At 43.2% G+C, this 25,029-nt stretch overlaps 1 protein-coding gene across 4 annotated transcripts in view; it reads left to right on the top strand.

The window, feature by feature from the left end:
- The window catches only part of pcnx1 (pecanex 1), a 72,845-nt gene that overhangs the window by 42,958 nt on the left and 4,858 nt on the right, over nt 1-25,029 (top strand). For all 4 annotated transcript variants that reach the window (XM_069193401.1, XM_069193400.1, XM_069193399.1 and 1 more), the window contains 21 exons: nt 1,395-1,566; nt 3,607-3,717; nt 4,248-4,339; nt 5,493-5,602; nt 7,369-7,474; nt 7,913-8,005; nt 8,436-8,586; nt 10,508-10,649; nt 10,923-11,100; nt 12,254-12,362; nt 13,060-13,189; nt 13,806-13,864; nt 16,300-16,515; nt 17,088-17,341; nt 18,626-18,856; nt 20,572-20,672; nt 21,022-21,172; nt 21,884-22,114; nt 22,871-23,145; nt 23,250-23,434; nt 24,261-24,649. In XM_069193401.1, coding sequence (XP_069049502.1) covers nt 1,395-1,566; nt 3,607-3,717; nt 4,248-4,339; nt 5,493-5,602; nt 7,369-7,474; nt 7,913-8,005; nt 8,436-8,586; nt 10,508-10,649; nt 10,923-11,100; nt 12,254-12,362; nt 13,060-13,189; nt 13,806-13,864; nt 16,300-16,515; nt 17,088-17,341; nt 18,626-18,856; nt 20,572-20,672; nt 21,022-21,172; nt 21,884-22,114; nt 22,871-23,145; nt 23,250-23,434; nt 24,261-24,649 — 3,486 coding nt within the window. The remainder of the gene's footprint in view (nt 1-1,394; nt 1,567-3,606; nt 3,718-4,247; nt 4,340-5,492; nt 5,603-7,368; nt 7,475-7,912; nt 8,006-8,435; nt 8,587-10,507; nt 10,650-10,922; nt 11,101-12,253; nt 12,363-13,059; nt 13,190-13,805; nt 13,865-16,299; nt 16,516-17,087; nt 17,342-18,625; nt 18,857-20,571; nt 20,673-21,021; nt 21,173-21,883; nt 22,115-22,870; nt 23,146-23,249; nt 23,435-24,260; nt 24,650-25,029) is intronic.

The following is a 25,029-nucleotide window of genomic DNA, read 5'->3' as shown; positions in this document are numbered from 1 at the left end:
TTTCAGAAAAGGAACATCATACCAACAGTAAAATATGGTGGTGGTAGTGTGATGGTCTGGGGCTGTTTTGATGCTTCAGGACCTGGAAGACTTGCTGTGGTAAATGGAACCATGAATTCTGCTGTCTACCAAAAAATCCTGAAGGAGAATGTCCGGCCATCTGTTTTTGACCTCCAGCTGAAGCGCACTTGGGTTCTGCAGCAGGACAATGACACACCAGCAAGTCCACCTCTGAATGGCTTAAGAAAAACAAAATGAAGACTTTGGAGTGGCCTAGTCAAAGTCCTGACCTGAATCCGATTGAGATGTTGTGGCATGACCTTAAAAAAGCGGTTAAGGCTCGAAAACCCTCTAATGTGGCTGAATTACAACAATTCTGCAAAGATGAGTGGGCCAAAATTTCTCCACAACGCTGTAAAAGACTCATTGCCAGTTATCGCAAACGCTTGATTGCAGTTGTTGCTGCTAAGGGTGGCCCAACTAGTTATTAGGTTTAGGGGGCAATCACTTTTTCACACAGGGGCATGTAGATTTGGGTTTTTTTTTCCCTTAATCATAAAAACGTTGATTTAAAAACTGCATTTTGTGTTTACTTGTGTTATCTTTGTCTAATATTTCAATTTGTTTGATGATCTGAAACATTTCCGTGTGACAAACATGCAAAAAAATAAGAAATCAGGAAGGGGGAAAACACTTTTTCACACCACTGTATATGAAATGTGTTTATCTTTTGAAAATAATTTGTGCCCTCTCAACTCTATCTTCAGTGTGGGCCTCTAAAGCATTTTACCTCTGCCTTCAGGAACACTTGGTTTGCCATTAATGTCAATTGATTCAGGCTGGATGTGATACATAATTGTTTTGGTGTGTAACTACACACAAGAAGAAGTAAAGATTGTTGGGGTGGGGGGTGGTGATTGGACACTCCCCGATTCCAGACCAGTTTAAGACTGGGGATTCTTAACAAACGGCTGCGGCTCTGGCAGTGAGTTTGAGACAGCAGCTGCTTCACATTGCCATGCATCTTCACATATTACTCACATTGGACCCCTGAAAATGCCAAGAGTGCCTTTCTGGGACCCTGATAATAAAGTATGTTTTGCAAACACTAGAAGGATTTTTAAAACTTCTGGATATCACAAAACTTTTTAGTTTATTTTTAAGCTGTTTTAATTGCTCTTTTTGAGTTGTGCAATAAAATGTGGTGTTGTGATTCTTTTAATGGGATTTAACACTGGATATGTTATAGTCATAGGAGTAAAATGAAGCTTAGATTTCTCTGTACACCGTTGTTCATATTGTGGCGTAGCTTTCAGCCTCGAGAAGCATGTTTTATTCCAGGTAAAGCTGCTTTTTCCTCTCTCTCTCATGGTCTCCTCTAACTCCCCCATCAGGGCCACAATCGGATCATCGCCTACAGCAGGCCGGTGTATTTCTGCCTGTGCTGCGGCCTCATCTGGCTGCTCAACTATGGCAGCGAGAGAACATCTTCGGCCCGCTTCACTCTGTACGGCGTGGCCTTCACCAGCTCGCTGCTCCTCACGTCCGCCAGGGACCTCGTCATAGGTGAGGCAGGGTGCAGGGGTGCTCAGCTCTGGGTGTAGAGGAAACTGCAGAGATGCTGGTTTCACAAGTTCCAAAATCACTCTCCTTAAGGAGCACATCGCTTCAGCCATGTTTTCCTCCCCAAGTCCGTAACTTAATTTTATTAATTATTTTCTTAATTGGTCCCTCTTTCCGTCTTCAACTGGATGTTGGCAGGTGACGAATTAAAGATATCTGTGCCTTACAGGCGTTTCTTAAATCTTTGGCCTCAGCCTCAGGACTTGGGTTCAGAAATAGATCTACAGTAAATCGTTACTCAGATGAAATGAAGCATTATAGAGTCATCATTAGTTAAAAATTAAAAATTAAATTAAAAATCCCAGGGCGTTTCCCGAAAAGAGTAGGGATGTAACCCCGGCGTCCTGGCCAAATTCCCCATTGGCCCTTACCAATCATGGCTTCCTAATAATCCCCATAAATGAATTGGCTTCATCACTCTGCTCTCCTCCCCACTGATAGCTGATGTGTGGTGAGCGTTCTGGTGCACTGTGGCTGCTGTCGCATCATCCAGGTGGATGCTGCACATTGGTGGTGTTGGAGGGGAGTCCCCATTACCTGTAAAGCGCTTTGAGTGGAGTGTCCAGAAAAGCACTATATAAGTGTAAGCAATTATTAATATTATTATTAGTTGATCAAAACTGTTGAAACCACCTTCCAGCCATGGGATAGAATTCTTTATAGAAGTTGATCAATTTGAAATTTAATTCAAAACTTCAGCCAGATGACGCGTGTTTGCATCTGATCTCATATCAACAAACCCCTGTTCATGAGTGAAATGACATGGAAAAGAAACGCCACCAGGAGCAAAATCGGGAGCATTTTTAAACAATGATGCTGCTGTCTTGGCAAGAAAGCACTTGACTGGCTGTGAATATTTTTAATTTAAAAGTTATTTTCTCAATAGTTTTCAAGAGAAATACTTGTAAACATTCTGCTGAACACTTACAGCGTTGAATTATGATTGAACCAATATAGAACAACTGAATCCTGAGGCCTTTTAAAACAGTCAGAAGACTTCAGAGAATGAAATTGGCTGTTAAAAGGAATATAGTCTCCAAACTGGACTAATTTAAATCAGTGTTGTTCAAAAATCCCAAAACCACCAACTAAATGTGGTTTAGCCCTTTAACTGTGTCCACTGTCTAGGATGAAGTTTACAGCTGTGACTCCATTTTGAAGCTACAACTATAAACTTCTAAAGCTAAAAGGTCAACGTCCAAAGCATTTTTCTCCAGTGCAAGTTTTGAAGAGCAAAAGAGCCCCTCTAGAACTCTTTTGAAATGGAAAAACCTTTCCATTTGTATTTTGTTGTACTGTTGTGACCAGTATTGTCATGCTACTATACTTTCAGCAAATTCTGAATAAATTGCACTCTGGAGCAAAAAAGCTTTGAAAAATCCTACTATGTATTCTGTTGATTGTAGAAAAGTTTTGTTATTTTTTCATATTCCTTGAGACATAAGTGTTATTGTGTTCATTTGAGTTGTCCCCTAATTCAGTGGACATACAGAACTACACATGTAGTGCCTAGCAAAAGTATTCAAGCTCTTAAAGTGATGTTTTGTTAAATTACAAAGGATGCATACACTTTTATTGAAGAGATTATCATCAAAATAGAGATAAATATAATCCAAATTTAAATGTTCAAAGTGAATATTTTTATGGGTAAAATGGATTAATTGGTGCTAAAGGTGTTTCCACCAAGTATTGACTCAGCTGAACACTTATTTGATGAAAAGTTTTCAATCTTTAGTTGTAGTTATTGCTGACATTAAAGTTCTTTCATCCATAAAGCTTTTGAAGTTTGTGCATTCATGTTTGTTTAAAAATATCCACTTTAAAAACATGTACACTTTTGTAAAGCCAAAAAATGATTTGTCACAGGAAAGAGGTGAACACAAGGCACAGTAGTCATTGGATGGGGGAAAAAGTGACACTTTAGTTCTAGCGCGTTTCCTGTTGACCAATCTTTCCTGACTGCTGCGATTTACTTCCCTGCAGTGTTTACGCTGTGTTTCCCCCTCGTGTTCTTCATTGGTCTCCTCCCACAAGTCAACACCTTTGTTATGTACCTCTTCGAGCAAGTGGACATTCATGTCTTTGGAGGAAATGGTGAGCAGGGTGTTCAAAGGAGCATATCTTATCGACTTGCAGTTCATCATGTCATTGTAATGCATTGGTACTTATTATTAATGATGCTGAGTTTGTTCATGTTCAACCAGTCAGTTTTTTGAAGCTATGTCTGAAAGTTTAAATTAGCATCAACAGAGCCATACCATGTTTAAGTCCACTTCTGAATAGTGGGACAATGTACATGGACGTAATATTGCCAGACATCCTGCTTTTGTAGGTGGCCCATGTATTAATTTAGAAAATCCCATGTTCATAGGATAATTTGTTTTTCAAATCTGCAAATTTATGTGTGTACCAACACAGTTATTGAAACAAGTATTTAGTAATTTATGACTACAATAAAAATATTCACCCGCAATATCTCTTGTAGGTTTTGGTACACTCATTAATCATAGTAAGCAGTATTTCAAATGTTGCAGTAAATTCGTTCTTGAGATCCAGGACACTAGCACCCGCTAGCAGTTGTGAGTCTTTCTGGTTTGAGCCTGAAGGTGCTGTGTGTCTTCCAGCCTGCACCAGCCTGCCCTCTGCCCTGTACAGTGTTATTCGCAGCCTGATCGCCGTGGCCATGCTGTACGTCCTCTGCTATGGCGCTTTGAAGGTAAACGCCACTCGCCGTCTCGTCTATGTTCTAGAGAAGGATAGTGAGTTGCCAAACAACCTGGGTTATGCCTTAGATTGCTATCAGAAGTGTACTGGTCCAGATCTTTATCCTTTTGATGCCATTTGCTTTGGAAGCTTTACAGATTTCTCCTTTATCGCTGTAAGATTAGGTCAGACTTTTACAGAATATACTATGTACTTCAGCCACTGCATTGCTTTGTAACAATCTACTGTACTTGGCAATAGGTATAGGAAAGATGCCCACATCTGTCCCATTTTCATTGCCTACTGATTTTTTTAACTTATCTTGGACATGGTCATCAATATAACTAAGACTTTTTTAACAGTTTTGTATTGATGGCTGTATTTACTGTATGCAGCTAGCAAGTTGTACTTCTGTATCTTGGTTTTTCTTACTGACTACTTCATGGAGGTCTGTACTAATGCACTTTTATCAATCTTATAAAAAATATTATTATTTTATGGAATCTTTAAAAATATATTTTGAGTATGTGATCCTGTCTACTAGAGATCACAGCAATATTTCATGTATATTGAGTTCAAACATCTCAAGATGCTATGTTGTGACGTGTAGTAAAGGGAAGCCTGAGTGTGTGATCTTGCCTTGTGAAGTCAATGTGTGCCCAAACACCCCTTGTACTGTATGTTTGGTCATGTTCAGTGAATACAAAATGTGTGTTGAGTGTGTGATCTTGCCTTGTGAACTCAATGTGTGGCGATACACCCCTTGTATGTGTGGTCATGTTCAGTGAACACAAAGAGTGTTGTGGGTGTGTGATCTTGCCTTGTGAAGTCAATGTGTGGCGATACACCCCTTGTATGTGTGGTCATGTTCAGTGAACACAAAGTGTGTGGTGGATGTGTGATCTTGCCTTGTGAAGTCAATGTGTGGCGATACACCCCTTGTATGTGTGGTCATGTTCAGTGAACACAAAGAGTGTGGTGGGTGTGTGATCTTGCCTTGTGAAGTCAATGTGTGGCGATACACCCCTTGTATGTGTGGTCATGTTCAGTGAACACAAAGTGTGTGGTGGATGTGTGATCTTGCCTTGTGAAGTCAATGTGTGGGGATACACCCCTTGTATGTGTGGTCATGTTCAGTGAACACAAAGTGTGTGGCTTTGTTACAGGAATCGTGGGATGCTCAGCACATTCCCGTGCTCTTCTCTGTCTTCTGCGGGCTGCTTGTGGCCGTCTCCTATCACCTGAGCCGACAGAGCAGTGACCCTTCAGTTCTTATGTAAGGACACTCACAAATATACTAATTTTAAACCTTTAATTTTAGGCCCTTTAAGGTTTAAACTGTGAATTCCTTTTTGCTTATTTTCACATGTTTTGAAGTGCATGTTCTTTGTGTGAGATTGCTTGAGTTTTGCTTTTTTAAAGAAACATTCTCTTAGTGTTAATCTGCATTGTTCCAAAGTTTGGATTTTTGGGTAAAAAGGATATAAATAATTAAATAATTATAATTCTCTTGTAATGAAACCAGATCTTCAAAAATAATAAACATAATAATACGGCTGGGCGATATGGCTAAAAACATTATCACGATAAAAATGTTCATATCAGTCGATATCGATAATTATCACGATAAATGTCAAATCATTATTTCTTTCAAGTTTAAAGGCAGATTTTTTCTCCTGAGTGAAAGTTGAAGAAACCAGACAGTTAATTGGTAAATTAAACAACTCTTTATTTTAAGAACACAACAAACACTTGCCAAAAAGCAGAAACATTAAACAAATCTGAGGTAGGGAGTATTCAAGTCCTTTTTATGTCAAAATATGCATGAGTAAAATTTACAAAATAAATCTTAATAGAAAAATTAAATACTGCAGTGTGATAAAACACACATAGAAGATGGCTCAGACAGACTGCAAAGTTTAAAGTGCTTTAAAGGCTAAAATCAGAAGTAGTGGCGAAGAATGGCATCATTTGCAGCTGCTGCTCTACCATCTCCCTACACTCTGCATACAGCCCAGGAAGTGCAGTCAGTGCAAAATGTTTCCGACCAGGTAGCTCGTATCTGGGGTCAAGGACTCTAATAAGCTTCTAGAATCCCTCATTTTCGACAGTGCTAATGGGAAGCATGTCTTTTGCAATGCAATATGCAACTGCATTTGTGATGTCTTCATGTCTTTTCGTTTTTTTGTCGTAAGGCACGGTGCTCGAAAATGATGCTACTATGGTTTGCTGCTATGTAGTCGCACTGAATACTGGCCTGGTGCTTATAGATGGTCCCCTTCCACTAACAACAGTAGTTTGTGACTGTAATTTTTTACTTTCTGCGTGTTCTACCGGGTAATGTTGTTTTAAATGGTGAAATAGGTTCATGGTGTTGGCTGTCTTTGCTGGCACGGATCTGCGGCACAGTTTGCAGTGCATGCTGCTCTGTTTTATGTCTGATCATAAAAAGCCAAAATATCTCCAAATTACCGAAATTGTATAACCTTTTCTGTCGACGATGTCATCGTCCTTTGAGCTGGTCGTTGGCAGCACTACATTTGCTTCAGTGTCGCTCATTCCTCCACTCTAACTACAATCCTGTCAGCCTCCACCGTGTGGGTAAACAGCACCACGTTAGCTGCCCGCTCTGCAACACGCACCCGCACTCACGCAGTATTTTGTGTGCATGTGCATATCATGTGCAAAGCATAAACATATATCGAACATTTATCAAACTTTTGTTAAAATTTTATCGAGGAAAATTATATCGCGATTATTAACGTTATCGAATTATCGCCCAGCCCTACATAATAAACAAAGTCTGGTTTGTGGTGCAGTATAATGATACCTGAGAGAAAACATATAAATGATTTCTTTGTCCTCATCAGCCATATGCACTATCATAGTGAATTGCTTTCTGTTTTTTTTAAACTATTCAGTAAGAACAGGAAAGAAATCTGTGTCTCCTGAATGGAAGACAAATGATGCAAAGCATGAGTTACTCAGGTGCAGAATGGCTCCTGATTGAAAATGATCTTTGCACTCTTCTCTCCTGTCTAGCTCTTTGGTGCAGTCTAAGATTTTTCCTGACCTTAAGGACAAAAACCCAGAAGATCCTCTCTCAGAAGTGAAGGATCCCTTACCAGACAAGCTCAAGAACTCTGTAGTAAGTGTGCTGAAATCTGTGAGATTTTTGGTTAGACTTGTTTCTGAGTTTTAAACTGCTTTACATCTTTGGCTTCCATATTGTAAGATGTACTGTTTTCTTCAACAATCCACAAGAAACGCAAGAAGAAAATGGAAACCACTAACAACTACCCAAAGGGTTGTGGGAGGATGGAACAGGTTACACAGCCATGTTGATGCTGATATCTTAGTCTATTTGAAGAAACATGACATCCTAGATTAGGTTAGCTACTAGCTACCAAACAGGCTAGATGGGACGAATCTCTTTTGTTACTATTCTCATGACCTTCCCCAGGTTCTAAAATAGTAATGTCTGTAGTAAATAGTAAAATAGTAAAGTTTTTTGATGTTGCTGTCCTGAAATCAGGATTACCTTTATTTGTCCAATAGCATTAACCTGTTTCTTCTTTCTTTCCAGAATGAGCGCCTTCAATCAGACTTGATAGTCTGTGTGGTGATTGCAGTTTTATACTTTGCCATCCATGTCAGCACGGTGTTCATTGCTTTACAGGTAATGGTATTTAAGAGCATTGAAATATGAAGCACGGAGACACGTCTTTACGTCATGTTTCTTTCAAAATATTTTATTAAACTTGTAGCAAGTAAAAGCTTCATAGGCTCTGCTTTTGGCACCATGGGTGTAATTCTGAATTGGGTGTGACTAAACTTGCCTGAGATTGTTTTCAAGCTGCAAAATAATCTTATAATCTTTCCGACTGGTCTCAGTCAAATCTGATAACTCCCCTGTTATTACCTATATTGGATGTGCATAGATGTAGATATCAAAGAGCTTTTTATGTGCAAATTTTACCTGAAAAACAGGAGACTGCTACTCCTAGGCTCCTAAATATTCATTTATTCTCTTCCTAGAACCTTACTCTCAAAAATGGATAGTTAAAAATGAATCATATTTTTGTCATTTCCCCCCCTCTCTCCACCAGCCCTTCCTGAGCTATGTGCTGTATGCTTTGGTGGGAGCAGTGGGATTGTTGACACACTACCTGCTGCCTCAAGTGCGCAAACAGCTGCCATGGTACTGCTTCTCCCACCCTCTAATCAAGACCAAGGAATATTACCAGTTTGAGGTCAGAGGTAAGCCAGGTGGTTTTGCGCTTGTGATGTGATGGAGTCTCCTCATTCTCTTGCTCCTGTTCTGACTTCAAGGAGGAGAATAATGGCTCCATTAACTTGACATTAATATATTCGAAAAAGTTAAATATTTTTGTAGGCTCATTCCTTGCCATTCCTTTCCACTGCAGTACTTTTTTCCAGGTATTTCTTAATTATGTTCTGCTGATTGAAGTCCTGTGATTTCAGTGTGTGGATTGAAGTATGGATTCACAGTATGGAGTTTTAAAACTATTCAGTAAAGAGTTGTTTTTTCTGTTAGACCTAAATCCGATTTTAACAGCTTCATAATTTGGAGCACATGTTTTTGCTCAGTTCAGTGAACTAGATTTATCAAATGTATTTTGCACACAGTCTTATATCTTCTAATATTTTGCATGCCTGGATAGTCTTCAGCTGACCCATGCTCATCTGAATTCAAGCATGGGTTTTTGTTCTTCAATGGGCTGTATACCTGTGTGGATTATAAAGACTCGCGATGTATGATCATTGTAGGAATCTCAATGTAAACATATCAACAATGGTGATCTAGTGTCACAGTTTTTGCAATCATTGCATTTCAGTCTTTTCCTGGCTATGAAGTCAATTCTCAAGTAACCAATGTTAATAAGAGCACATGTTAACTTAGAATGAAATTAGAGTTTTAAAGAGATTGTAATGAGATGGTGTCCAGTCCAGGGTGAGACCAGTGCTCTTAGCTCTACCTTGTGCCCTATGCTTTTCGGATAGGATTTGTGTTGCTGTTACTCCCTCTGGAAAGAAACAGGTTTTTTCATGATGTATGGATGGAGTTTTAAGAACAGTGCTGCTCTTCATCAAGGTAGCTTAAAAACATAACCACAACTCAACACATCCACTGTAAGCTCTGTCAAAGCAGATCCACCGTGCAAGTGTTGTTGCTTTATGTGACAAGCACTGTGACAAATGTGCTTCAGTCCAGGAATGAATATAGTTTTGCTTCTCAGCAACGTCTCTAAAGTGTGTTTGTCTTATGCCATAGTGACCAGAGTTGAACTCGGTGTGACAGAAGCTTTAAAACTACTTTGTTGTGCAGCTTCCTTTCACCATTCCTCCATACTGTATTTCAGACAGTAACATTTGTGCAACAATAATTTTGAGTCTGCTGTCCCAATACTGACAATTACAGACCTATTGCAACCCTTCAGTTGCACTAATTGCTTTCCACAAGTGTAACTGTTCAACCCTAATGCTTTTTAGCATCATTCAGCAGCATCTTCCGTTATTTAGTTTTACAATTCTGAATGTATCGCCCTTGGTGTATTTCATCTATATACGTTTACTTACTTTGTTTTATTTTCCCAGAAACTTGGTTTTGCAGACAAGTAAAAGACACAGCATAGTACACTATACATTTAACACAACGTGATCCCAAAAGAGACATGCATGCATGATGAGAAAAGGAAAAAAACCCCGAAACATTTCTCTATGCCTAAAGTAATATGAAATCCATTGTCCAAATTATGCAACTTAATAGTTAATAGACATGGAAATAAAAGATAACTTAGTTGTGTTGCATTTAAACCTACATGTAAGTAGTCTAAATTGACAGCCAGATGGAAGCAGCCGAGATTCACTGTGAAAGGGGTTTTTATTGGCCTCATTATTTGTTTGATATTGATGTCTGAGAGCTGTAGTTGACAGTTTCATAAGTACCCATGAGAAATTAAATTGCCTGAAACTGCTTAATCAAACAGCTCCACTTTGTTTAGAAATGTTATCCCTGTATTTCTACACAACAAGTGTTCAATATTAACTATTAAATGGTTATAACTATTCTTACATCCCCGAGGAGAGAATTTCTCATTGTGTTGACTCTAGCTTGGCTGTCTTACACATCTTCCCTGTGTAAATTCTTCCGGTCCAGGGGCTGCTCATGTGATGTGGTTCGAGAAGGTGCACGTCTGGCTGCTGTTTGTGGAGAAGAATGTGCTGTACCCCCTAGTCATCCTGAACGAGCTGAGCGGCAGTGCCAGGGCAATCGCCAGCCCCAAGAAACTGGACACGGAGTGAGTCTCTGCCTTTCCCAGTCTTCCTCATAGAGGAACGAGGCCAAGTCCCGAAGACGATTTGAAAAATCTAATTTAGATAGAATCTAATTTGTTATCAATCTAAACTATTCTTGAACCGCAGGTTAGCCAGGGACATCTTGCATTGGCAAACTAGTCTGTTCAGTACTGGAAAAGTATTTGTGAAGTTCCTTCCCTAGTTGTCCAACTGGGACAGGAAAGGCGGGCCTATGGGCCTCCAGTTTGAATTCCCTCTTCTTTGCTCTGTCTCAGAGTGGGGGCTCTGATGATCACCATTGCTGGGCTGAAGCTCCTGCGCTCCTCCTTCAGCAGCCCCACCTACCAGTACGTCACAGTGCTCTTCACCGTCCTCTTCTTCACCTTCGACTACCGCTCGCTGTCCGAGACCCTGCTGCTGGACCTCTTCCTCATGTCCATCGTCTTCAGCAAGGTAAGGTCCTCAGTGTGCCTGAGGTGCTGCAAAACCTCAGACTACACCTCCAGCTTGAAAAAAAGTGAACAAGCATCAGGAGCCTTTGCCTCTTTTAGGACATGTTTAATTTAGTGATGACTTAGTTAACTGGTTTAGCCAAAACTGATGTCTTGTGGTTATGTTACTAGGAACAGTCAGGTGTAATCCCTGATGTTTTGCAAGATCCTCTCCAGCTCAGTTATTTCATAGTGTAACTGCTGATGCTGCTGTTCACACTTTTAATAAGTGAGGGGAAAAAAAGGCGCTCTCTTTGTAGAGGTTTAACCGCCATTTGCCTGTTGTCCACTCTTGTGTATATTCAATGAATGGTGCAGAAGTTTTAGGATTTGTAGTTTTTGAACAGTCCTTTATTTTTTTTAGTCATTTAAACCCCAACTCCACAGGGAGGAAACACACAAACAATTACAAAAAAAAGCAGACATACCTTTCTTCTAGAGATACACAACACACTGCAAAAGGAATTTCTTGTAAGCAAGCAACACTGACAGTTTTCCTAAGATAATCCAAACACTGCTCTCTGTTTATTGACTACTGCATGTTCCAGGAGTTTGTAACAACACTACCTGTAAATGAGGTGTGTGAATTCAAGTCCGAACAAGCACAAGAAATTAGATTTCATAGTTTTTAAACCTAATGTCTGTCTTGAAATATCTAGCAGCTGGGTTTTGCTTTTTTCATTTCCCTTTCTTTAACTCTGGAGGCTTTGACTTAGATCCCGTGCTTGACTGTGGCACCCTTGTGCACGACTGGGCATTCCAACCTTAAACTGTCCACAGTGACCTCAGAGCCAACCCTGACATCACGCTGAAGTTCAGCCTTCTGTTGTTTCTGACCACACCACTCTACAGTCTGACCACAGGGCTCATCTTCAAGTCTGATTTTCTTGTGTTTGGCAATTTGAGTCAGTAGTAGGTAAAGAAAACTAAAGGCTTTTTAACAAGGGGGAGATGTGAATATGAAGTTTTTTTCCTCCATACACTGTGTTTATCGTGTGTAAGAAACTGGCTCTCTGGCTTCAGAGTTTATTTTCTGAGGTGGAGATCATTTCATTTCTCCTGCGGGCGTCTAGCCGCTTTGGTAAGTGGGTGTATTCCTGATGTTTGTCTTCTAGCTGTGGGAACTGTTCTACAAGCTGCGCTTCGTGTACACCTACATTGCCCCCTGGCAGATCACATGGGGCTCGGCCTTCCACGCCTTTGCCCAGCCCTTTGCAGTGCCTCGTATCCTTTAAACTGCAGACTGACTCAAACTGGGGTAATTAGGGGAGTACCACAGGGATCTGTACTGCGACCGTTGGTCTTCTTAATTATATCTGTAATGTAATTAGTGGAGTAGCACAGAGATCTGTACTGGAACCATTGCTCTTCTTAATTCTGTGAGTGATGTAATTAGTGGAGTACTGCAGGGATCTGTATTGGGACCATTGCTCTTCTTAATTCTATCAGTGATGTAATTAGTGGAGTATTTCAAGGGCCTGTACTGGGAACTATTCTAGAATAGTTAGTAAATAAGTCAGGTTTACAGATGATATCAAATAAAGGGGATCAGCAAACACTTTGGAAGTGGCAAAAGAAATTAAAAAAGATTTATGTAACATTCAAGACTAGGCAAACACCTGGCCAGCGACATTTAATGTAGACAAGTTCACATATTCCTGCAGTGGTTGCATTAGTATACTTCAAACATCTTTGTTTAAATGTAAACAAAAAACAAAAAACAAATTTAGATTGTACATTAGTATTTTAAATATTTTTGGAAAACCATAGTTTTAAGATAATCAAGAACAGACGCCCTGGTAATACTGAACAGAGTACAATGAAAAACGTTTAATATTTGTGTGAGAATGTATATTCAGCAGGGCTGGAGGTTGTGTCGGCGTCCTTGTGCAGGTTGTGTCCTTGACTAGGTGCCCTGCAGACTCGGCCATGCTGTTTGTCCAGGCCGTGGTGTCGGCAGTCTTCTCCACACCCCTCAACCCCTTTCTGGGCAGCGCCATCTTCATCACTTCCTATGTGCGGCCCGTCAAGTTCTGGGAGAGAGACTACAAGTAAGAAGACCTCTCCTCCGTCTCTTTGTACCATCTCCTTTCCTTTCTCACACACTGTACTCTCTAGATCATACTCCAAGCAAAAACGTTTTTAAAAAGCACACAAACGTGGCCTTAAGTGACTAAAAAATGTTCATTCTGAGCACAGGTTGGGCTCATTGTGAGTTCTAGCCTGGGTTGTGATTACCCAAGCAGCACCTAATTGGCAGAACTCCCCATAGGGGTAGAGTTGGTATTCGTCTGCCTGGAATTCTGTTGGTTTTCTTACAAATATCACTATCTGTGGCTTGCCAGGCATCTGCAGGCTTGCAGTGATGGCAGTGAGAGATGGGCTAATCCCCCTGTGTTGTGGAGCAGTGTCAGAGGAAAACTAATGTGATGTGTCCATTTATCATTTTATTTAAATTGAACTGAGTTCTCATTCTCTCCATATGGTGAAGGAGTCACCATTACTGGGAGCCAAGATGTGGAGAAACAATCACTCCAACAATCATCCTACACAACCTTTAAATAATAATTGGAGAATAGAATTAAAAATACAAAAACTTGGAAAAGGTGAGAATATTTAAACAAGAAATAACAAGAAAATTTGTTTTCTTCATGTGTTTTCTTGTAGCACAAAGCGGGTTGATCACTCCAATACCAGACTGGCTTCTCAGCTGGACAGAAACCCAGGTAGGACAACAGAATAATAATTGATAGATAAAAGCCTAATTGCCGCAGATTGATTGATCCTGAGCACAAATACCCTAAACACCATCTGGAGTCCCATCTGGATCTCACTGGAAGAATCTCAATGAGTCGATGCCTTTCCGTGTCTTTGCAGTTAGGTTGTTGACCACAGCCTGGGTCAGCAATAAATGCTGCAGAATTAGGTAATTTAATACCGGATGTGGTTTTCAGTTTGGGGATTTTGGAATTGATTTGTATTTTAATCCCGGGTTAAAGAAACCTGATTCTTAATGTGATAATTAAAAATAGATGACTAACATCGCTTTCTTAAAAAGCATGTAAATGTGTTAAGTCTATTACACTGTGCATTGAATGGACTGAGCTGAGCAAATGACAATATATTTCTAAGTAGCCAACCATTTTCTTAAATAACGTGTTTTTGAGATTTCAAATTAAACATCGAATGAAAAATTCATTTTTGCGTTCTTTTCTGAGTATCATTGGACAGTGATGGGCTTGAATGACTAAACACTGAGCATTTTCATTTAAATATACACAGTTAAGTGATACACAGCTGATTCTTTTTAAATCGAATAATAAAAAAAGGATGAATAAACCTGTGTGCATCAGTCATCGTTCAGGCAACTGCGTCATACCGGCATTTGAAAATTGCTTTTCTGATTCCACGCTGATTGAGGAGTTGATAGCTGAGCTGAATGAACATGAAGATCCCCACCTCCTCTTTCAAGGAGGGTTATTTCTGTTCTGATGAACGTCATCAGATGAGTACCTGCTGGTACTGTTGTCCTCGCAACTGTACTGCTCAGGGGGCTTTTCTGGGCAGCCCAGTTTCACTGCTGCTGCTTGGTTAAAGCTGGCTGCTCCTACTGATCAGCTGATCTTGATCAGGTTCAACAGACTTCGCTTCAGTCAAGATCCACTCTGTTGGTTTTAAAGAAACAAGTAAAGGTTTATTCCATGCTGAAAAGAGAAGAAAGGAAACACAACGTTTCGGCTGTGGAGCCTTCTTTGGGTGTCAGCCGAAACGTTGTTTTTTCTTTCTTCTCTTTTCAGCATGGAACAAGCCTATTACTTGTTCCTTTGCAGCCTACACACGCTGATGCAGCTACCCAACTGAACTATTGATCTTAGCTTTGTTATTCAGCATAAAGCACTGCTGCCTTGCTGGTTTATGCAGTTTTCAGCTGAGGAGGTTCTGCTGAGCAGTACGTGTGGCCTTTCCAAACCCAGGGACGCTGTACATCATGAATGAAGAAAAAGAAAATAAATAAAATGAATGGGGAAAAAAACAAGAGCATACAGGTTTTTATGAATTCACTGTAGGCAATCAGATGTAGACCTTGGCTAGAAGGTAAGTTTTAAGTTTAGATTTGAAGAGAGTTCAAATCTAAGAGAGAGTTACGTTGTCTCTCTGAAGAAGGTCATTCCATTGGAGGAGCAACGGAGAAGGCACAGTCGCCAAAAGTCCGTGATTTAGTCCTGGGGAGAGTGGGTAGAGGACTGCACTCAACTGAACGGAGCCTATGGGGATAAGTGCAAACATGGAGAGTTCAGATGGATCCAGATTTTTTAGAGCCTTGAAAGTCAGCAACAAGATCTTGTATTGAATAAATGACTTTATAAGCAACCAATTTAGAGACTTAACAGTAGGAGTGATATGCTGCCAGGGTCTGGTGTGAGTATGTAATCTAGCTGGAGAGTTTTGAACATATTGCAATTTATTGAGAAGAGAGGTAGAGAGCCCATACAGTAAAGAGTTGGAGAAATCAAGCCTTGATGTTATAAATTCATGAATCGCGCTCAAATAGTGTTCATTGCAAGTCATCAAGCACTTTGATGACTTCAGCGCTGTCAGTGCCTTTTTACTTGGCTGTTCTATCTAGTTTTAAAATCCAAAGGGAAGGAAAGTTATTTTTCCTGATTGACTTGCAAACTCATGCATGATATGAATTTTTACTGGAGTCTATGTAACTGCCACTTTGTTCACTTTCTGTACAGCTCCCTCAAGTCTGGGTCAGAGGTGTGGTTTAGCAGAATTCTATTGCTTTCATTCCAGAACCAGAATGTTGTTGAATAGCCTTTTTCCTCACAACATCACCTTGTTTCCTAATAGCATGTTAATGTTTTTGCAAATAAGGAACCATGAAGCAGAAAGTGTTTCCATAAGTTAAATTAAACTTTACTTAACTGCTACCGATGTTTGTAATTGTTTAATGGGATACTAACTGAAGTAAGGTAAGTGATCTTGTACTCTGTTTTTTTAGGAAGTTTGCACGTCTGATGTCAGGGCCCAGCAAACCAAGTTTCTATAGGCTTGTGGTCCTTCAGAATGTGCAGATGCGAGGTCAACACCGGTGTGGTCTGTGACCGATGAAGAGAGGTCCTCACTGTGGTGCTGTCTGTGTGTCCCTGTCTAGGCTCTGATGACAACAACCTGAACTCCATCTTCTACGAGCACCTGACGCGCTCGCTGCAGCACAGCCTATGCGGTGACCTCCTGCTGGGCCGCTGGGGCAACTTCGGCACCGGGGACTGCTTCATCCTGGCCTCGGACTACCTCAACGCGCTGGTGCACCTCATCGAGATTGGCAACGGGCTGGTCACCTTCCAGCTGCGGGGCCTGGAGTTCCGGGGTGCGTGTGGGCAGCTGCCTTTTTCTTTTCGGCTTGCTGTCTGGATGAAATATGTCCAGAAAGCAGGAGGTCTGAACATCCTGGAGATTTTTTTAATGCAACCTTTGCACAGCAATTGATCAAAAGTTGCCCTGACAGCTGATCATCAATTAGCAAAGTTCTCTTCAGAACCATTGATAACTGAGCTGGGAGAGTCGCGAATGTTACAGGAATGGAAAACAGCGATTGGAGCTTTTCTGTCCTTGAGGTCCAGCATCGTCTATGAGAAATTGTAGAAATCATTGATATTGTCTCCAGGTCCTACAATTATAGAATAAGCCGATCTGTGGTACCACTGTATCTACTTGTGCAGACATGTTGTGTTTCCAGCTGTTGATTAAACCTACAGGATCTAGTATATATGGCAGCATGTTTGGTTATGTCAGATTTATAGGAGAATTAAACATAAACAAAGATCTGACCATCCTATTAGATCTCCTACAAAGTAAATGAAATGAATTAGCAGCTGCTGGTGTTCAGATGCGATGGATGGCAAGCTGTGAGGAGGGTATTTATTTGGGAACCCTGTGCAGGGACGTACTGCCAGCAGCGGGAGGTGGAGGCCATCACGGAGGGCGTGGAGGAGGACGAGGGCTGCTGCTGCTGCGAGCCGGGACACCTGCCCCACGTGCTGTCCTTCAATGCGGCCTTTGGGCAGCGCTGGCTGGCCTGGGAGGTCCTGGTCACCAAGTACGTGCTGGAGGGCTACAGCATCACTGACAACAGCGCCGCCTCCATGCTGCAGGTGTTCGACCTGCGCCGCATCCTCACCACTTACTACGTCAAGGTAGCCTGCCTGGGGGGTTGAGGTCATAGGGGTAGACCTGGGGGGTTGAGGTCATAGGGGTAGACCTGGGGGGTTGAGGTCATGGGGGAGACCTGGGGGGCTGCGGTCTGGAGGACACCTTGGGGGCTGAGGTTATGGGGGGGAGACCGGTCATGGGGAGATCCTGGGGGTGTACAGTCATGGGGAGACCTGGGGAGAACAGTCAGCTTGCAGTAGATCTGCAGCTTCGTCCTACAACACTATTGCCCAGAGTGTCTCAACTGTACAGTGCAGAATTTGGGATTTTACAGATGACAAATTAAACAACACTTTGTTAGTGTAAATTAATGTAGTAGAATAACCAAAGTGTTGCGTCGCATGTTAGTTGATATGCACTAGACAGTGAGGCTGTACTCTACAAATCTTGTGAGGTGCACGTTTTTTCATGGTTCACAACCTTAAAAAAAAAAACTGAAAGAGCTTTGAAAGAGCTTCAAGTTTCAAGAATCATCTGTTCTGTCAAAAAAGGGCTCCAAAACCATGGGAATATGAAAATATTCAAGCAGCATTATTAATCTGCTCAGATTAAACACTAAATTAAATTTATAATAATAATGATTTGCTTGTATCAGAAACACATATGGAGGTGTGGTGGGAGGGGGGAACAATATGTTGCCCAAAGTTTAAGCAAGTGTAAGCATAGTATATCAGAGTAGGCTGAGGAACAAACTGCCATAACCTCCTGCACCCGAGATTGTGATTTGGTCTTCTCAGTCAGCTGAAATGCTCTGAAACATTGCTCCAGAGTGGCTTATTTGAAAATAAGTGCTTACACACAGAAAGCCGGGTTCAGCAATACAACAGCATGCATGTGATGCAACCTACTAAGCCACAAAGGCTAGTGGACAGAAAGGAAGAAATTGGCATGGGCAGTATGCGGTTCACATGACTTTTCTTCTGCGGTGTGGATTTTGCACACTGATTCAAGAGTGCATTATTCATTTCCAGACGAACATCATATTAATACTACCTCCAGGAGTAGGATTAATCCAGCACTAAAACCAATACCTCAATTCTCAACACTGTGTATGTGTCCACTGTGAGAATTTTATTGGTGATACAGGTCATCCCAAGATTTGAAACAAAGACAAAGTACCCCGAAATTAAGGACCCCTAGATATAGTGGAAGTGTCCAACTGCACATATGTTCCTCATTGTGGCAATTCATCCTGTCAGCATACAGGATTGCTCACGTTCTCCACAGTGCCCAGCAGCTCAGTGCGTTTCGGGTGGTTGTTCCGACAGGGCATCATCTACTACGTGACCACCTCAGACAAGCTGGAGGAGTGGCTGGGCAATGAGGCCATGCAGGAGGGGCTCCAGTGCTGCAGCGACCGCAACTACGTGGACCTGGACCCCACCTTTAACCCCAACATCGACGAGGACTATGACCACCGCCTGGCCGGCATCTCCCGAGACAGCTTCTGTGCCGTCTACCTCAGCTGGATCCAGTACTGCTGCTCCCGCCTGGAGAAGGTACTCGTCCCGTAGCTGGTTACCACCAATGCCTTTCCTTCGGGTGGTGGGCCTGGGAGGGCTTGTTTTTTCCTGACGGTTTAAAACCGTTAGTCGCCTGGGTGTACATGCCTGCATTTCGTTCATCCTCCTCCTCCTTGTCAGTGTGAAAGAGCGCTCTTTAGTGACAAAGGCACGTGGGCTGCTTCTCCTGAAAATGGTTCCTGTGGGATATTGCACATTTGCTGACAAACATGTCATTACCCGACACTATCAAACGTTTTAATGCCACCTTGGAAACAAACACGAACAGTAGAGGGCAGTGCTGGAAAGGATTTGAATTGTTTTGCTGTTTTAACGTTCAGTATACAAATTCCTCACATTCTGGCTGCTTTAATTTTTTCCAGTTTTAACAGCAAAAAAAAGACACCATGTTTAAAGATTAGCTACTATTATTATGGACTTTGCAAACTTGCTTTTTAAATTTAATTTAATCTGCAAGTGGAATACAGTTTCTTATATTTGTGCTCATTGTTTTCTTTATTGTTATCTTATTGTTTTCTTTATATAGCTGTTCTTGAGTATCGCATTGATGTGAAATAGGAATCTTATTTTGGACAGGCCGTGTAAACTCAGTAGTGCTAGCTTGAGACTGTGTTTTATCTTGGCATGACTCAGGGTATTTTGACTGAACACTTTGTGTTCAGCTTGAGTTGTATGAAACCTGATAATACACTGAGCTTACAGTAATGACATTACAGTACCTGTAACCAAAGACATGGCATTTAAAATCAGAGGCCATTCATCCCATGTAGACCATTTGGTTGGTAGTTAGTATCTTGGGTAATAAGCATCTCATTGACCATTTTCTTGAAAGAACCCGTGTGAGGGTTGAGAGTAATCTTTATCTGAAACTTCTAGGTTGTTTAAAGGAAATTAAACATGTTTTGGGCTAACTTGCTGCATACTCCAACAAACCTTTGTGTAAAGAATTGCCCCTGGTTTTCTGTTATTCCACATAGTTTGCATTGGGTTTACTGGTTTGTGTTTCACTGTTCAAGACCTGGTATTACTGCTTATCCCAAGTAGGCCATTGAGAGTGATCTTTGTGGAATTTATCATGCTTCTCTTTCAACCTTTAAGTTGAAAAGAGAGAAGTAGAAAAAAAAACATAATGCTTGTGAACATTTAAGTTGAAAACAATTTTAAGATGCTTAAAAAAAATACCCTTTGATTTATATTTTGTATTTTTCCTGATTAACATTTCACTCTGCCAGTCAGAGATACACACACATATAGACAACTTGTTTTGATGATAATTCTCAGCCCTGTGGCGGTGAAGCTGGTATTCTTAATGAAAGTGAATTAGGTGTCAGAGGAGATTATTACAGCTGTAATTGGCTATGATGTGGGATGTAATTGAATGAAAATTGATTTGCTCTGTGTGTTAGCCTGTTCAGCCATTGGGTATTACTATTAAGTGCTAGAAAATGTAAAAACCATGTTGTATGCAGTTGTATATACTCGGGCTCACAGTTCATGCCACATTGCATTAATATGGAGATATACTCTGCTGTGATTCAATGTCATCGTTATGGTGTGCTCAAATGAGACTGTCATGCTTAATTTAACACCTTACGCCGAGCCAGGCTTGAGCCCTGGTCCGTCGAAAAAAGGCTTGTGTATGGCCTCGGCGCTTGCCCGTGACGAAGCTGTGTGTCTGTGCGTCTCCACAGCCCCCAGCCTGTGACAAGGACTCGGCCCTGGTAACGCTGTCCTACGGCCTGTGTGTGCTGGGCAGGAGGGCACTGGGGACTGCCTCCCACCACATGTCCAGGTAACCAGTTCACAGACCGTGCTCCTGCAGGAAAGGATCAGGCTTTGTCAGCGCCTTGGCTTTTCCTGGCCGGGCTGTCCAGATCCTTCTTTTTGTCCAACAGGGGTTGTCGCCAAGTAGTAGTATGAGCCATATCCACATGAGCCAATATTTGTATCAATAAATCAAAGTAAGAGCTTAAGTATGAGTGACAACCATGGGGGACCGTGTGTGACACTTCCTGTCTGTTTTTCTCTTGCAGTGAAGTGCAGATTAAATGAATATATTCCCCAGACTATTTTGTATAGGAGTGTGGTCTCTACTGGTCTCTACCAAATTAATGGGTCCTATGTGCTGGGTTTTTCTATAGTAACCTGGAGTCTTTCCTGTATGGGCTCCATGCCCTGTTCAAAGGGGATTTTCGAATCTCCTCTGTCCGGGATGAGTGGATATTCGCGGACATGGAGCTGCTGAGGAAGGTGGTCGTTCCGGGGGTCCGCATGTCTCTCAAGCTGCACCAGGTAAAGGGGTGGCCTCACTGCTTCACTGCCAAACAGCCCCACGACCTCACAGCCTCACTGCTTCACTGCCCGACGACCTCACACTCTCGCTGCCACACTGCCCAATGACTTCACAGTCTCACTGCCACACTGCTCGACGACCTCACAGTCTCACCGTCACACTGCCACACTGCCCGACAGCCTCACAGCCTCACTTCCACACTGCTGCGCCGACAGTGCTCTCTCCCTACAGCTGCTTTAATTCTCCAAAGAAGAATGAATCAGCTGGTGGGTGTGAAACCCATTCAGGGAACCCCTTCTGTAGGTACAGCTCAATGATCCAACAGCTGGATCAGGACAGATATTCATAGTGCTGTTCTTCAACAGTGGTAAGACTTGTCATTTTACTAAGATTGCACACACCTGTAGATATACAAGTCTGAAAGACCACCTATTAGGACTTCAGCAGCCATAAAGCAAAGGCAATGAGTGGGTGAGTGGGTTTAATAAGTTGAGGAAGACACTCTTTCCTCTGTGGAAGGCAGCAACTCATTAACACATAACACATGTGTGAGCTAAATTAGAATCAGCCAGCATGTGTGCGGTCCATACCTGGACCAAAGTTTGTACAACAAAACTGTTGCAACCAATAAGCTTTTGCAGGAAGTGGCCGAGGACTGATGGTCTGGGTTTTCTTATTGTTGATTTTCCTTGCCTGCTTCTTACCCCCAGGACCACTTCACCTCCCCTGATGAGTACGAGGAGCCGGCGGTGCTGTACGAAGCCATCTCCACCCACCAGCAGACCCTGGTGATCGCGCACGAGGGCGACCCTGCCTGGCGCAGCGCCGTGCTCTCCAACTCCCCCTCCCTACTGGCGCTGCGCCATGTGATGGACGAGGGCACCAACGAGTACAAGATCATCATGCTGAACCGCCGCTACCTCAGCTTCCGTGTCATCAAGGTGTGGGCACAATGCCGGGAGTAAGAGTCCGGTTGCACGGCAGTGTGTGCCATGCCAGATTTGCGGTGGCTCTGTGGCTAAGAATCTGCGCCTGTGGTTGGGAGGTTGCTGGTTCGAATCCCGTGGCCGGCAGAGGAATCCTGCCCTGTTGGGCCCCTGAGCAAGGCCCTTAACCCTAACTGCTCCAGGGGCGCCGTAAGAATGGCTAAGCCCGCGCTCTAATCTTATCTTATCTTTTATGCTGCAGGCTCCGGGAGAACTCACACAAGGTGTTTCTTGTCAAGTAGACGGAGACAGCGATTTTTTTCTGGGTCTTTGGTTTTGTGACTGCAGCTTCTAAAATTATCTGAATGAGCTCAAACGTCTGCGTTTTTCCTCGACAAGGTGTACAATGCACAGAACTGTTGTTACACCAAAAATATAAGTGAATATTTTGTATATTGTGAAGTGCTTTTCCTTGGCAAGCTTAACAGTGGTAAAAATGCTTTTGAGTTTCGCCACACTTAAATGTTTTCTTCATTGAAATTGACTTATTGGAGCTGAATCATTGTTCTATGCATATATCTCATTCATTTTCCTTGAAAAATGTATTATACTGATAGTTTTCCATATTTAAAAAACATTTTATTTTGCAACAGTGAAAATGTAGTTACCTTTCTAGCAAAGGACGCTTTTTTTCACGCTGACAGAACATCGGGCCCTCAAGGCTTCAGCGGAGTAGAGCAGTAAGGGATCACTGTTGCCCCTGTGCTGCAGGTCAATAAGGAGTGTGTGCGTGGACTGTGGGCGGGGCAGCAGCAGGAGCTGGTCTTCCTGCGCAACCGCAACCCCGAGCGCGGCAGCATCCAGAACGCCAAGCAGGCCCTGCGCAACATGATCAACTCCTCCTGTGACCAGCCCATCGGCTACCCCATCTACGTCTCCCCGCTCACAACCTCCTACTGCGACTCCCACGGCCAGCTGCGCCACATCCTGGGGGGCCCCATCAGCATAGGAAACATCCGCAACTTCGTGGTCGGCACCTGGCACAGGTACCGGGGGGGGGGAAGGCGGAGATGGGGCACGGGGGAAGGGGGCAGGGCTGTTGATCTGTGGGTGACGGCAGTGCGTGAGCAGGGCTGCTCTCTCCCCGCAGGCTGAGGAAGGGCTGTGGAGCCGGGTGCAACAGCGGCGGGAACATCGAGGAGTCAGACGGCGGGGGCGGGGCCTCGTCGGGCAGCGGCAGCGGGGCGGGGCTGGACCCCCAGCAGAGCGGCTTCTCTCAGGGTGGGGGGGGCGGCGGCCTCGCGCCCCCCGTGTCCTACCAGCCCCACGCCCTAGGTGAGCCTGGTCCTTCTAGTGCCGCGCTGCAGTCTGGGGCGACCTGGCGTCCACACATGAACTCATCTCTGAGATCTGAGATCTGGTCTACACAACCTGGGACATCAGCTTAATGACTTAATTAAGGTCTAATTGGTCCAGTTCATCCCTCCTCTGTGGCTTTACAGTGTTGGTGATTAAAAAGACCCAGAACTCTAGAGACTTGATTTGGAAGTGTTTCTGAGAGCATGCAGGGATTACTTCATGTGCTTCTTGAACCGTGTCAAATTGAGACTGACAGTTGAAGACACTAGCAGTTTAACCGAGACACTATAGGTTAAGTAGTTTAGAGCAGTAATAGTAATTTATGACATACCTCTCAGACCACAGAAGATTGTATAGATTGTATATGTGGCTTGAAGATAGAGCTGAGATCCGTTACTCCAGTACTTGGTTCTTTCTCTAGACTACACTTCTCGAAGCCCTTGTTGATGGGTTTTCTGCCAGCGTCACATTTTAACCTTTAGCAGTATGCGTACAATCAGTATTTTTGAGGTTTTGGTGGTATAAAAATTTGCATTTACAGTGGATCAGTATATTTAGGAGGTGAAAGTTTCTGTAACACAATCCCCCCTTATCCACTGTGCATTTCTGAAAGTTATTCTTCTGTTGCCCTGACTTCCGTTCATTTTTCAGACTAAATGTCCTGATTTTGCTCATCCCCTTGTCTCAAAGTCCTCGTTTTCGATTAAAATGCCTCGTTTTAGAACTGTTAAACCGCAGCTCCTTGCAGCCCTCTTGAAAAGGCAGCCGTGCCTGGCCTGACCCCGTCCTCCCTGTCTCCCAGGCACGAGCCAGAGCTCCCAGTCGGTGCAGTCCGGGCTGGTGCGGCACTCCCCGGCACGCGCCTCGGTTGCCAGCCAGTCCTCCTGCCGCTACAGCAGCAGCCGCCACTCGTCCCTGCGCACCTCGGCCACGGGCCTGGAGCCCTGCCGCCGCTCCTCCACCAGCCAGCTGTCCCTGCGCGCGCTGCCCACCTCCATCCAGCTGCGCCTGGCCCCCGACCCCGCCGGCCCCTCGGCCAGCCTGTCCAGCCACAGCATCCCGCCCTGCAAGAGGCACACGCTGGCGGGGCTGCTGGGCAGCGAGGGGCTGGGCGGCCCCGAGCCGGCGCCAGGGGGTCATCTGGCACTGGGGTGCGTCAGCCGCCGGGAGGACATCTCCTACAGGGTGCAGGTGAGCGATCGCCATTACCCGCTGCCCACACGAACCCAATCTTGTGCTGTTGAAACACCACTGAATGACTGCCGCTCTTAACTGGGGCTCGGCCAGTGCCTGTAGCAGCATGTGGAATAGAGTCCCTTGTTAGCCCACATCTGACTAGTGTATGACTTGGCAGGACTCTACATCTAAAACAAGCAGCTCCTCAGGATCTGCATCTGAACTGGTATGCTTCCTAATAAGTAACCAGGAGAGAAGTAAGCAAACTCATTTATAGTGAGGAAAAGCAGAAACCTGTTAAATACTGTCGCAAAGCTCATCTTAGTGTTCTTCTCAGGTTTAGACATTGAAAGTTTTTCCACTACTGTTTACACCCCACCTATTGCCTGTGTGAT

Source organism: Lepisosteus oculatus, chromosome 8 (genome assembly GCF_040954835.1).
Source record: "Lepisosteus oculatus isolate fLepOcu1 chromosome 8, fLepOcu1.hap2, whole genome shotgun sequence".
NCBI classification, from domain to species: Eukaryota; Metazoa; Chordata; class Actinopteri; order Semionotiformes; family Lepisosteidae; genus Lepisosteus; species Lepisosteus oculatus.
Note: the sequence above shows the minus strand (reverse complement) of the source record. Positions and strands in the feature narration are given on the sequence as shown.